Below are 13739 nucleotides of genomic sequence, written 5' to 3' on the forward strand. Positions count from 1 at the left end.
CCTTTCAAGAAACATTCCCAGGTCTGCAACCCTTCTATTGATCTTTGACTTTGTTATTTTAATTAAAAAAAAAAAAAGAGGAAAAAAAGCCTTTTCTCCCCAGAAAACCTGTTGTCTGAACTCAGTGTTCTGGGCTGTTTGCACAAGCGTGCAGGGAGCAGGCGCACACCCCTCTGCCATTAAGCTAATGGAAAAAGCTTATTTGTCTGACACTTGTACCCTTGATACATTTTGTAGGATGTGTTTATTTTTACTGTAAATAGCCTTCGCCCAAAACAGGACCTTGGCATCGCCCCAGCCCCGTCCCAGGTTGTGCCGGTGCCGAGCGCACGGGCTGGGACACCGAGCAAGGTTACCCTGGGCAGCTCGTGCCGGGGAGCCTCAGCTGCCCCAGGGACCCCAGTTGGGAAAGCAGCTGGCGTGCAGAAACCAGGCAGTGGGGCAAGCAAAGGAACCGCTTTCGGGAGGATTTGTGGCAAGGAAAACCCTGCAACATCAAAGGGGGGGTTGCTATCAGCCGCTTGCAAGCGGGAGATGAAAGGCAGAGAGCCAAGAGGGGAGGGAGCAGGGACACGCGCTTGCTCCCGGCCACCCCGTGGGGCTGGAGCAGGCGGGTGCTGTGTGTGTCCCCAAGGTCACCCTGTCCCACGGCAGCGTGGGCAGCTGGATCGCATCCCCTGGGGATGCCCACCCTGCTGGGACGGGCAGGAACAACCCGGCTGTGCCCCCCGGCTCCCAGCCCCGCAGGGAGCAGCACCCCGATTGCAGCACAACCCCCCCTAAAAAAGCGCGGGGCCGGGGTGATGCTGGGGAAGCCGGGGGAGCTGGCGGTGCACGGCAGCTCGGGACTTTGTTCCTCGGTCTGAAACACGCAGGAATGGCTGGCGCGGGCTCGTGCCCTTCCAACCACGCCCTGACACCCAGCAAACCATTGCTCCCAGAAAACCATTATTCCCAACAAACCATCGCTCCCAGAAAACCATCGTTCCCAGCAAACCATCGCTCCCAGCAAACCACCGGTCCCCCCCTCCCGGTGCCACACACGCAGAAGAGGGTTAATCCCGAGGAGCACAGCGGAGCACGCTGGCCGCATCCCATCCGCTTCCCCGCTTTATCTCACGGTTCAGCAGAGGGTTCCATAAATACGAAGCAAATACCAAAACCCTGATGGACACAGAAAGCAAATCCAAGATCCCCACTGGGAGCTGGCTCATGGTGCTCGCAGGAGGGTGGACTTTAAAAGCAAAATCAGGCTTTATCTGTGGGACTGCTATTAAAGCCCCTTTTTTTTTTTCTTTTTCTTTTCGTTCTGCAAAAATCTTGTGCAACTCTGAGAAAAATGCATCACCATACTGCTTGTTCTGCTAACTGCATTTTTTAGGCTTAAAGGAGCTGTCAGCAGCTCCTTTTGTATGGGCAGAGCTGCAGGGTACGGACAGGCTGCCCCACTCGAACATCAGTAACAGGCACGTTCCCCAGCCAAGGAGCTGGGAGAAGGGGGGCTTCGTTATGTCTCGATCTGGCAAGATAAATAAAGCGGATACAACTAGGTCCGAGCCCCTGGGATCTTTTGTTTCCCACGCTGGTGTACCTTTTGCAGTCGGAAAGGAGACACGCCATGCTGGGCACCGCGGGGCTGCCGTGCGGGCAGGCGAGCCCGGGCGTCCCCTGGGACGGTGTCCCCCGGAGAGCGGGCACAGCCCTGCCAGCGCACGGAAGGCATGCCAGGCTGCGTGCATAGGCATTTTCACCTATAATCCCAGATTTACGAACAAAGCATTTCTCTTAGCTAAGACAACTCTTTGCTAATCCAAAAGCCCTTTTAACCCAGCACCCCAAGCCTTGGTACAGCACCCAGCCGTCTCCGGCTGTCCTCCTCCTCCAGACCAGGGGGATGATGCTCCCATGGGTCCGCACGTCACCAGCTCTGAGCCTTCCTGCCCCCCGCTTACCTGTTTTAGCTCAGAGGCGGTGGGACCGGCTGTCAGGAGGGGGATGTCACCGGGGGAGGTGGCTCTGCCTTACCTTGTGCCCCACGTCCGACCACCCAAAGAGAACCGGGGACACGTCCAAGCCATCGAAGCGCCTGTTTGGGGGAAGTGCCGCCCCAGCCAGGGCCACCAGCGTAGGGAAGATGTCCAGGGTGCTGGGGAAAGAGGTGGCTTTCATCAGAGCAAGGAGTGAAGATCCCCGGAGGGTCCCCCAACCCCACCTGCACCCCGCAGCCCCTCGCCCAGGGGGCACTCGGTGCACTGATGGCAGGGGAGTGCCGTGCGGGGGGGCCAGCCGCTTCCCAGCACCCATCCCAACAGCTGAGCTCTGCAGAAAAGGTTAAAACCGGCTTCAAGCAGCGACTCGGCCCCGGCAAGCCCTCGCTTCGCACACCTCCCACCCCCGGCACCGGCTGCTCGCCAGGCGCTGCGGGTTCAGCCAGGATCTGCTGCTCCCGCGCCGGCAGATCCCACACCCGCAGGGCAGGGGCACGGTGGGGAGCGGGGCAGCCCCCTCCCGCCCTCCTGTCCCCCCCGGGACACACGGGGAAGGCAGCGGGTCACCCTCCGGAGAAAGTGCTAGCACAGGGACTTTTTACGCCAATGACAGCAGATCCCGTCGCCCCAGGAAAATGTGGTCTCGCTTTTGCATGGCGCAGCACGAGCCGTCGCAGCCAGAATGGAAAATGAGAGCGGTGCTATTTTGTGCACTCCCACCAAAACGCCCGTCAGCATTTCCACCATAAGCCTCTCGGGTTTTTCAGGGGCCTCAGCCACAAAAGAGCGCTCGGGGCTCATCCTTGGTCACTTCCCGGTGTGGAGGATGCAGGGAAGGAGCGGGTGACCCGCTCTCCCTCTGGCTCTGTGGGGATGCAGAGAGGGAGGGTCTCTGCTTTCCCGCCTGCTACCTGTGGCCCCGGGGCCAGAGCTTGGCTGCAGCGATTCCCCACCCTCCGGCACGTCCCCACAGTGCGGAGGGACCGCGGGCCGAGCAAAGTCATTGCTGGGGTGGGACGGGGATCACCTGGCCCTGCTGCCAGCCCCTTGCACAGCCTGGGCATGGGCTTCCCCCTCCACCGGCCACATTGCCCAGCAGGGTCCAGGCTCGACTCCAGCGGGACGGGGACAGCCCACTCGCAGCCCCCACATCTGACCCTCACCCCCCACATCCCGCTCCTGCGAGGCACAAGCGTCCCGTCCCCCCCGCCACCACCGAGCGCATCCCTCCCTCTCGCAGACACGGTCGCGGGTGACCCCACACCTCTAAAAGGAGCCACCTCGCACCAGGGGTGTCCCATGGCCCCAGGGGACAGCAGGATGTCAGCGTGGCCAAGTGACACATCACAGCGGTGCCCTCCCCAGGGACGAGGCCATGGCACTGGAGCTGATGAGCCGGCAGAGCCACCGGTGCCGGGCGGCCAACGGGGACTCAGCCTGCATCCCTCCGGCTGCAAAACCCTCGTGCCAGCAGCGCGGGGGATCAGCTGGGACAAGGAAATTGCTGGAGGAGGCAAAAGCACCAGGTCCCCCAGCTCGGGGGTGCCCAGGGTGCTGCTGCGGTCCTGCCACCGCGGTCCTGCCACGGTGTTTCTCCCGCCCGGTGTGCGCGATGGCGGCTGCGTGAGTGGAGAGAGAAAAAAGCCCAGGACTTAAGGGCCTCTGGTTCCCTCTTCAACGAGTTTTAATTTAGCTGCTAAGAGACGGAGAGAACAAATAAGAACAAACACTGCTGAGAGGCAGCCCCGGTACAGCGCGCTCACGGAGACGGCCCCAGCGGCCAGGCGAGCCAGGAGGCGCCGAAAAGAATTCTGGCTCCTCGCTGCACCCAAGGCAGGGCACATCCCTGCAGGCACCTCGCTGGGGTCAGCCCGGGTCCACCGGAAACGGCAGCCCAGGGCAGGCCCCAGTCAGCACTCCTGGTCCTGTGGGTGCTCAGCACCCTCAGGATCTGGCCCCCAGCACGGTGCGTGCGGATGCTCGCATGGTTGCACCAAGCGGCCCCGACCCAGCAGATGGGACCGCTGGAAACCGTCACCGAGGTGGGAGGACAACGTGACTGAGCGCGGAGGTGGTCAAAGATCCCCCCGCCACGGGCAGATGTAACCCGTGGAAAAAGGCACGAAAAAAATAGGATTTTGGTCAAAGTTGGCATCAAAGCAAAGGCCCTGCCAGCAGGCACCTCTCGGAAGCCAAACTGGGGAAGCCGCGTTGCAGGGAAAGGGGAAGCCACGCTGCCAACCCCAGCCCTGGCCAAGGGAGATTTAATAAATAAAGTCACTCCGGCATCCTGCTGCTGGCCCGGACGAGGAGGGAAAAGGGCTGGCAGCACCCAGGGACAGGCAGCTCCCTGCCTGCTGCCCGAGGGGCAGAGCCGCCCGGGGTGCTGTGCTGGCGATGAGCATCCCGGGCATGACGGCGGCAGGGAGCGCTGCCCTGCCCCGGCGATGACGCGGTGCAGGCAGCTGCAGGCAGCTGCAGGCAGCTGAACCAGCTCTCCCCACGCCCCAACCGGCTTGCCCAACCTGCCCAGCCCCACGCCGCGGGCACAGCCAGGGTGGTGCAATTTGCTTCTTCACCGCCCCACTGACCTATTTCTTCTGTGCCCTACTTTGGGTTGGGGCAAGGAAGGACAGAAGCACGGCGGGTGGCTCCGACAATTAAATATAATTAAGAAAAGCCGACAAGGCAGTTTTCTGCAGAAACCAGCGTGCAGGTGCGGGTCTGCGGTGATGCATCAGCATTTCTCTGCTGGCTTCAGCTTCCCCGGCCCCCGGGCACACTCAACCTCGCTCACCTCTCCACTCCATGCGCTGGGGAGGATGTGAAGCTGAGCGATACCGGGGAGAGGCAAGGCGCAGTCCTGGGCAAGCTTTTCTCCCGAGCCAGATGGCATAGGCTGTCAGCGTTTTCATGACCTCAGGGGCAGAAGGAGGCTCATGCAGGCAGTTAACGCCTGCCCTTGCCCAGTCTCTGCCCTTCCCGGGGGATCCCACCAGACCGAGGTCCCTCCTTCTGTGCAGAGGTCTCCCAGCCACATCTGCACACAGATTTCATTCCCTCCCCAGCTTCTTGACTTCCCCATCAGCTGGGGGACAAATCTTCAACCACCCTATGTCACGTGCTTGTCTTTTGAGGGATGTCCCCAGGGGTGACTCCAGGTGCAGAGAAAAGCCACCTGCCCCGACACACTGCGAGCACCGAGGAGCTCCTGGGACCCACATCCCTCCACATCCCTCCGCATCCCCTGCCTGAGAGCTCAGGCCGTGGCCAGGACCACAGTGGTGACACCTTCCTGAGCATAAGCCATCCCTCGCGTCCCCCAGGCTGGCTCTGTCCTGCCTCCCAAACAGGGGGTTGCCTCTTCCTGATGCCAGGGCATCACCCTGCACCAGCCAGGCATGGCCCCGTGGCAATGCCGGGCTGTGCTGGGGGGATGCTGGCTGTGCTGTGACTCCTGGGAAGCTACAGAGCCGCTTTCTGAGCGCCCGGTGTGCAGCAGAGCCTGTGCTGCCACTGGCTTTCTAGATTTCCAGCTATCCAACCTGCTGGACTGGAGCTGGGAAATGCAGTAGATAAGGTCTTTGAGGAGATAAACGGAATGCCTGGGTTTGGCAACAGGGCTGCAGCGTACGCAGGGGGGCGAGGAGGCTGGTGGGACAGGGGGATGGGGACGGGCACCGATCCTGCACGGCACTGCCCCCGCCAGCGGAGTGGGCACGGGTGGGCAGCTCTGCCCCGTGTCCCAGCGGTCGGTCCATCACCCACCCATGGAGGGGAAGGGTTTGGAGGTGAAACCCAAGGGGTGCTGCGTGCGCCCCATCCCCTCCGCCAGACGTCAGTGACCCAGCTTATGCCTCAAACCTTCCCTGCAAAGATCCAGCTCCCAGAGCTGCCCTCAGGCCATGTAAGGAGTAAGCGGCTCCAGTTTATCTCATGGACTTTAGAAAGACCCAGTGCCTCCCCAGGGCCCACCAGCCAGGACCCGCTTCCAGCAGCTGGGATGCTCTTTCCCAACACCCAGCAACCCTCCCGGCCCCACCGCCCTGACCTCCACCATCGTGTGCTTCAAGGGACGAAAGGGGACGGGGCATCCCACCGTGCTGCCCCCACCCAGCCCAGGCTGTGCCCCCCATGCTGCATTTGCTGCAAAGGAGGGCTGGAAAGAGGGGTGCAATTGCCGCAAGTGCTGCATGGAGAGGTGCGATTGCTGCATGGAGAGGTGCAATATTGCTGCAATAAGGACCCCTCCACGGTGCAGCTCTCCCCGGCCAGGCGAGGAGCAGGAGGCAGCAGCCCTTCCCCTTCGCTCTCGCCGGAAATGGCAGAAGTGGCTTGCTACCTCCCAGCCCGGCCGCATCCTGCGCTGATTGCAAGCGCCATCTCTCCAGCCAGCCTTTCCCACAACCGCACCCTCCTCCACATAAAGCCATTCACAAACCACAAAGCCTAAGCCTGCTTCTTGGTGGAGAGAGAGAACATCGTCATCTTTTAATTATCGGGAGGCACTCAGCCACCGCGGCCAGGAGGCACACGGAGCCCGGCGGCTGCTAACGCCAATCCACCAGCCTCACAAAAAGCCCTTTCAATTCCTCTTTGCTGAAGCATTAAGTCTTACGGGCTCGGGAGAGGACAAAAGTACAGAGTCTGGCACAAGGCAGGCAATAACCAGCACGGGCAGCTGCTGCTGCCAAAATCCAGACCGTCACCTGGTCCCAGCGCGGGGACGGTGGGTCCTTCCAAACGGGGGCAAAGGAGCTGCCCCGCTCCCCGATGCAATCCGGCCGGGCTCTTACCTGAGCAGAGCACGGCTCGTCTGCTTGGCAGGGATGCGGCCGGGCCAGTACGCCAGCGCCGGCACCCGGTGCCCTCCTTCCCAGGTCGTTTGCTTCGCCGAGCTCCCACCTGCAAGAGAAAAGGGCAGCGCTCAGCATCCCACTGCCCAGGAGCTCTGCGTTGACGGGAAAAAATCCTGACCCTGGAGTTTCCCTGGGAAAGGAACTACTCAGAGGCAGAGATGGGGAAAATGACCCTAAAGGAGGATGATTTCGTTGGAGATGGAGCTGGGTCAGGGGAGGGAGAAGAGTTACAGGAGTTTTTAAAAGAAATAGGGAAAGGGAAAAGAAAGGGGGCTCAGTCTGGCACTGCCTTGTGTTTCCCCTCGGCTCCAGCGAGCAATGAGAAACACAGCCGGCTGCTGGAGCTGCCACATTTCCATCCACTTTTGATGTCGGGAGAGAATATGGAGCTGGCAGGAAATGTAGGAATTTATGCCAGGGGCTGCGAATGGCCCTGTGCAGGCAGCTGCTGCCCTCTGTGTGGTAAAGCACCAACAGCCCCCCAGTCTGCTGGAAACCCGCTTCATTAAAAACACCATCCTGCTGATAACCCGCCTGCCGGCTAATTAACCTGTTGAGTTCTTTCCCTGACATCACCCAAAACGCCCCTGCTCTGCCCTTGGGTTTGAGATGCACAGAGCGGGGAAGCTGCCCGGTCCCTTCCTCCACCTGGGATGCTGGGCACTGAAATGGGGGTGCTGAGCAACAAAATGGGGATGCTGAGCAACAAAACAGGGGTGCTGAGCAACAAAACGGGGTGCTGAGCATCGAAACGGGTGGAAGGGTGTTAGAGAGCCTCTGCTTTGGCTGTAGCCCAAAGGGCCCCAGGCAGCTGGGGGGGGAAGGGGCTGGGAATGGGGCAAACAGAAAATCCCAACCCGATTCACCGAGCAAACTTCCCAGGCGCAGCCTTTGTCCGCCCGCCTTTCAGCGTGCGCATGGCAACGGCGCTCGCCCAAAGCCATTTCCTCCGGGCAGAGCCAAGAGAGAGGCGATGTCCCCAGGGCAGCACAGCCTCCCCGTGCCCCTCTGTGTCCCTGCACTGGTCCCCTTCCCCATCCGGGAGTCACCGCCCGATGCTACGGGCATCTGGGCTGATCCTGCACCCCCAAGCAATGCTGCCATACCCGCACCGCTGGAGCAGAGGAGGACACACATGGCACGGGTGCCATGGTGCCGGCAGCACGAGGAATAGTCCAGGGAAAAGGTTTCTGACCCCGCTGCCTGTCCTGCCGGAACGGACCAGGCACGTCCCCATTCTCTCCCACTCCCCGCCCGAACTTTTGGCGTTTCCCCCCGATGAACGCCTCTTTGGGGCCTGAAGCAGTGGGACACAGCTGGCACCGGGGTTTCTTGTGGCTACTGGAAAAGTAACAGCGCTTCCCACATGCATCATGTACGGCTTAAGCAAGGTGCCTGCCCTGCCTTTAGATGCCCTCGGAAATTATAGCAATTAATATTGATCCCCATCTCTGCACGTATATTAAATAACTCATCCTCCCAGCAAGGCAGCTGCATTTCAAGGGCTTTTCCATACATGGCTGGGGAGTCTCCAGGAGGACATCGGGTGGGTATTTCCCTCCAGCCACCCAAGTACCTCTGGCTGGGCAGGACGCCGGAGCTGCCCGTGAACGAGCTCACATTAACACTTTGAGCAGTAAACGGGGCTGAAACACCCCAAACCCCAGGAGGGATTTTTCTCCAGAGCAGGGATGATGCAGCCCTGCTGCTGTGGGGACTGTGGAGGCTGTGGCTTTCCAGGAAAGCTGAACTGAGCATTCCCACGCTGGGACCAAACCCGCAGTCCCCCTCTTGCCACGCACAGCAGGTCCTCAGCATGGGGACACCGGGTCTGGAGCCTCCCAAACCTGCCTCAAAACACAGCCAGCATCACATCCCCCAAACGCACACCTCCATCCTGGCACCCCTTGCCGGGCTCTTGGCCCCGAGGTGGGAGATGGGTTTTCGGGGCAGGCTGGGGGCTGTGGGAAGCTCCCCAACCAGAGAAGGGGGACAGCATGCAGGGATGTGCTGCTCTGTCCCAGCGAGGACCAACTCCAGTGACCACCCAAAATCAATGGAAAAATCCCTGGAATTTGAGTTGGACCCTAAAAGGAAACGCCAAGCTATGCGAAACGTACGGAGTCCCTAGCAGCCCGTCCTCCCCTGCCCTCCCGCTCCTCGAAGGGCTCTTCCCCGCCGGGGGACAATATCCTTGGGATGGGATGGCCGAGCATCCCACCCACCCAGCACCCACGCCGGCGGGTGTTTGCAGCGTTAGACCAGCCGGCAGCGGACAGTAACACCAGGCTGGCTTTCAAAACATCCGTGCAACAACCAGCCGAGGGATTTCAGAAGTCATCCCTCCCAGGCAGTATTTACAGCCAGCTCCCAGAGCCCTGCCAGCCGACCTCCTCCCCAGCCTCCCGCGATAGCGGGGGCTCGGGGTGTTTTTGCAGGGCAGCGAGAGGCTGGAAAGGGGCCGTGTTTTCCTAGCTTTGTTCCCAAACGCTGGACTGCCTGTACCATCTGCTCCGGCTTGTGACTGTCGGTTGCTCAAGAGCAACCCAGGTCGTCAGCAGGGTTTGTTTACTAAAAAAAAAATAAATTAAGGTTACGATTTCATCCCGGGGCCAGCCGAAGGAAGGGCTCTGGGAACGGGAAAGCAAGCCAGCCCGGTGGCAGCGCTTGCCCAGGGAAGCGGCCACAGTTGCATCGCCTGGGTGTCAGGAAGCGGAGGAGGGAAGAGGCGCTGCCACCCGCGGCCCCTCTGCCACCGCTCCCTCCCCGCTGACCCCGAGCAAAGAGGGGAACTGAGCCCGGCGCGCGTTTACACTGCGTAATACAAGCAGAAGTGGGAAACGCCTGACTCATGCATGCTTCTAGCCGCTCCGGCTGAAATAAACCCACCAAGCAGATGGCTTGGCCGGAAAAGGAGGAAAGGCAGAAAAAAAAAAAAAAAAAAAAACAAAAAACAACAAAACGGTGGAGAGAAAGAAAAGCAAAGTCCCGCGGCACTGGGAGGGCTGCCAGGTGCTGTCCTCCGGAGGGGATGGGGCTGGGGGCTGCGAGACCCTGCCGGAGCCGATGGCCCCGGTGCTGGGGCGGTGAGAGCATCCCATCTCCAAAACCAGCAGCCGCTCACCTCAAGCTCTGGGGTAACAGGGACCGGGGGGGCCCCAGCTACGCCCAGAAGCAGTTTTAGGGGAAAACTTGACTGCTTGAAAGAAAAAATTATTCTGGGGTGTCTTCAAGGCAACTCAGCCCAGGGCAGCAGCCAGCAGAAAGGCTGGGGGGTGAAATGCTCCCCAAGTCCCCCTCGATGGGCAATGAAGGGCTTTGCGGAGCAGCTCCCCCTGCACCCCCGGGGACAGGGACCCCCCCCAGACTGCCAGGTTACCTCGCTGCCTCTGCCAGGCCCCCAGGAACGGCCCCAGGCGTCCCGCCAGCTCGCACTTCTGCGCCCAGGGGCCATTGTCACCTGCCAGAGAAAGAAACATCCCCATGAGCGACACCAGGACCCGGAGGCACCTCTGCAATGGGGGGCGAGCAAGGACAAGTGACCCCCTCCATCCCTCCTTCCCATTCCTGTGATGCTTTCCCACATCAGCAAGAGCAGAGGGTTTATTTATTTTTATTTCTAAAAGTTTATTTTCAAGGGCCAGGGCTGCCCGAATCCTGGGTGAGGGGCTGGAGCGGAGCTGGGGTGCGGGGCGGGGACGGCTGCCACCAGCTTTGGGCATTAATGAGCGGCGAGGCAGTTCCTATCGTCAGGAGCAAGACATCCTCATTAGGGAGGCTGCTCAGCGAGAGCGGATTTGGGCTTCTTAATGAATGAGGATTTGTGGTTTAATTAGGCACGGCCCTGCCGGTTCAGCCCTGCGGCCAAAGGGGGGTGGCGGGGTTGGCACCTGGCTGAGCGGCCGCAGCAGCCCGGGACCCCCGTCCCCACAACGTGACGGACCCAGGCAGCTCGGCCGTGGCTGCTGATCGCTCCCCGTCTGCAGAGCAGCCGGGAGCATCGAGGGCAGGGGACAAACACGGGTCCTGCCCCCTGCCACCCACGCACACCCCAGGCTGGTGCCGGTGCAGCCGCCGGCGTTGCCCCCAGCCACCGCAGCCAGTTTTCCTGCTGTACCTGCGAACCACAGGAGCGTGTTGCCCTTCCCGTGGCTGTCGGCGACCCGCTTTATCTGTCCCACCAGGGCATCCATCTCGCCCAGGGCAGCTCCATAGATGCCCCTGCCCGAGGCGGGGGGCAGTGGGGGGACCCCCAGCGGGACGTGCATGTGGGCCAGCGCCAGGTAGAGGAAGAAGGGGCGTCCGCTGTCGCTGCACAGGGAAGAGGGGGAGCACGTTCAGCCAGGTCGGGGAAGGGGAAGGCAGCAGCAGGAGCTCAGCGGGGTGGTGGCACTGCCGAGCCGGGGGACACAGACTGGTGGCCCTTCCTCCCAGGAGCCCTGCAGCCACCCCGGCCTCTGCCACAGCTCCTGGAGGAAAAAAACACCCTGCGTGCGTCGGCTGGCTGCAAACCCTCTGGGTACCCGTTCCCCTTGCAGGGGGGATGCTTGGCCCAATGTGAGCCACTTCTCCCCACTCCTGCTTAAACCTCTCCCCATTGTCCACTGACCTCCCATTTGGGACGGGCTCACCCCTTCCTCCATCTCCAGCGGCACGCCAGCCGCCAGCCAAGCACCCCGCATCGGTGCACCCCTGGCACCCACCTGCCTCCATCCCCGCTCTCACGGGGCCCATTTTGGCCCTTTCTCCCCCTCCCCAGCAAGCGCTCGGCCCCCGCCGGTGATTTTAGCAGAGGATGAGCAGCAGAAGGACACCCGTGCTGCCCCCGAGCGTGGCCTTGGTGCTGCCGAGCAGCCCCGGACAGGGAGCGCGGCACGTTCGCTCGCTGCGCGCTGCCCCGCTGCCTGTTTGCTTTTAAATCATCAGAGGACACGTCCTGTTTTCTTGTTTACGGCTATATTTATCTCCTCCAACAAGGCCCGCTCTTCCTCAGGGACCTCCGAGGGGAAGGGTGGGATGGCAAGTGGCGGGGAGGGGCCGGATCCCAGGGACGTGCCCCAGCCCGCGCACGCGCCCAGCTCCGGCTGCCCCATCACTGCCTCCAGAAAGCTTTCGGGGCCCCTCCAACGTGCATTTCGGCACTTCCTTCCTTTACCCGTCACCCACCTGGGGATGGAAAATGAGTAAATCCCATTCCGCCCGGAGCTGCCACATCCTTCCCCACCCAGGACCCCTGGACCATCCTCCCCCTGGACCCCTGCGAAGGGCTGCGTCCCCCCAGCACCCTGCCCAGCCCCTGCAAAACGCTGGGTGTCAGGGGGTGCTGATACGCCCCTTGCAAATCACCACTGCAAAAAGCTACGCGGCACCTTTCCCTTTGGGATGCCAGAGACCCCGGAGCAGGGAAAGCTGCTTCCCCTGGCTCGCGTCCCACCCGGCAGCACCAGGTGGGCTCCAGCATCCAGACGGACTCATGACCACGGCGTTCCCGCTTGCTTTTCGCATCGACATTTCAGAATTCTCCCAAAAATCGAGCAAACATTTAATCAATAACTTAAGACAAATGTCCCTGACTTTTGCTCCCATGTTCACCACGCTCTAAGTGTCCCCAGCAGAGCCGAGTCTCACTGCCATGAATTGCTCAACCTTGACATGACTGGTTAAAAAAACACCGAGATGACAAATCCGGTGTTCTTTTGTTGCCCCGTAATGAATGAGTCAGGCAGAGGAAAACTGGAATAAGCCATCAAAGAGAAGGAGAGAAAAGGCAGGCACCTGCTTAATCCTGTTCTCTATGAACGCAGATAACCCCAAAATACTATTGGGAGTTTAAAGTTTTTTCCTATTAACCCGGAGCTCACACACTTGGTTTCACAGCCGAACAGCATCCTTGCAGCCCGGAGGGGTGGGGGTTTGCACAGGAGGAGGGACCACTGCTGCCCGCAGCCCGCTGCCGGGTACCCTCCAGCCCCGTTACAGGCACGCATCCCGACCGCACGGCCAGGCCACGCTGCGGCCGATTCTTAATACCCAAAGGGGTAAACTATAGGCATTGTGTGAGCAAACTGGTACCCAGGTTTATAGGGAGCCATTTCCCCGCCGGCTGCTCCCTGCCCAGCCCCTTGTTTGCCCCCGTTACACAAACCCTTCCCCAGGCATGTCTGGAGGAGCCCCCCGCCGCGGCCCTGCCCCGGGTCTGTGTTATCCCTGGATGCAGGCGTGGGACGGGCTCTGACACGGCTGCCCGGCAGCACTTCCCCTCCTCGCGCTGCAGGGAGGCGTTTTGCAAAGTCACAGCTCATAATCCACCGATAATAGGGATTAAAATTACACAACCCGTCAGCAGGGCTTCGGGGTCGTCGTCTCGGAGGAGCCGTTTTGCTCCTCGGGGAAGAGCGAGCCCAGGCTCCTCGTGTCCCCGTGTGGCTGGGGAAGGCAGACCCTGAAGCCCAGGGATCCCGAAGCGCTTTATCCTCAAAAGGGAGTAAACCCCACGTATGGGGCAGGTTTAAACACCTTTGGGTGCTGTTCTGATCCCGCCACCGAAGCTGCCGTGGGCACCCATCGGTGCCCGCTCCCACACCCCCGCCAGCCTCCACCCACAGAGGCACCTCCGCCACCCGGCAGAGCCACCCCGTCCCACCGCAAAGATGGAGGGATGGAGGACAGAGGGATGGCAGCGTTTCCCTCCCTCCCTCCATCCCTCCCTCCCTCCCCCGCTAGCCGGGGTCTCACTGCACATTACCCCCAGGAAGGAGGCACAGCCTAGCTCAAAGACTTTGACCTTCCTTGTAATAGTTTTAAACACACACGATCCCTTTAGAGGAGACACACCAAAAGGCTTCCAGGACAAGCCCTGCAGGACACTGGTGACAGCCTCGGTGGCTCCTCC

At 61.1% G+C, this 13739-nt stretch overlaps 1 protein-coding gene across 5 annotated transcripts in view; it reads right to left on the reverse strand.

Annotated features, from left to right (window-relative positions):
* The window catches only part of ARSG (arylsulfatase G), a 40753-nt gene that overhangs the window by 2691 nt on the left and 24323 nt on the right, over positions 1-13739 (reverse strand). For 3 of the 5 annotated variants that reach the window (XM_072881296.1, XM_072881297.1, XM_072881295.1), the window contains exons 7-10: positions 10965-11158; positions 10227-10307; positions 6785-6893; positions 2026-2146 (exon numbers count right to left, since the gene is read on the reverse strand). In XM_072881296.1, the coding sequence (XP_072737397.1) occupies positions 2026-2146; positions 6785-6893; positions 10227-10307; positions 10965-11158 (505 nt within the window). The remainder of the gene's footprint in view (positions 1-2025; positions 2147-6784; positions 6894-10226; positions 10308-10964; positions 11159-13739) is intronic. The other 2 variants (XM_072881298.1, XM_072881299.1) reach the window with 2 other exon arrangements.

Source organism: Ciconia boyciana, chromosome 16 (assembly GCF_034638445.1).
Source record: "Ciconia boyciana chromosome 16, ASM3463844v1, whole genome shotgun sequence".
Lineage (NCBI taxonomy): Eukaryota > Metazoa > Chordata > Aves > Ciconiiformes > Ciconiidae > Ciconia > Ciconia boyciana.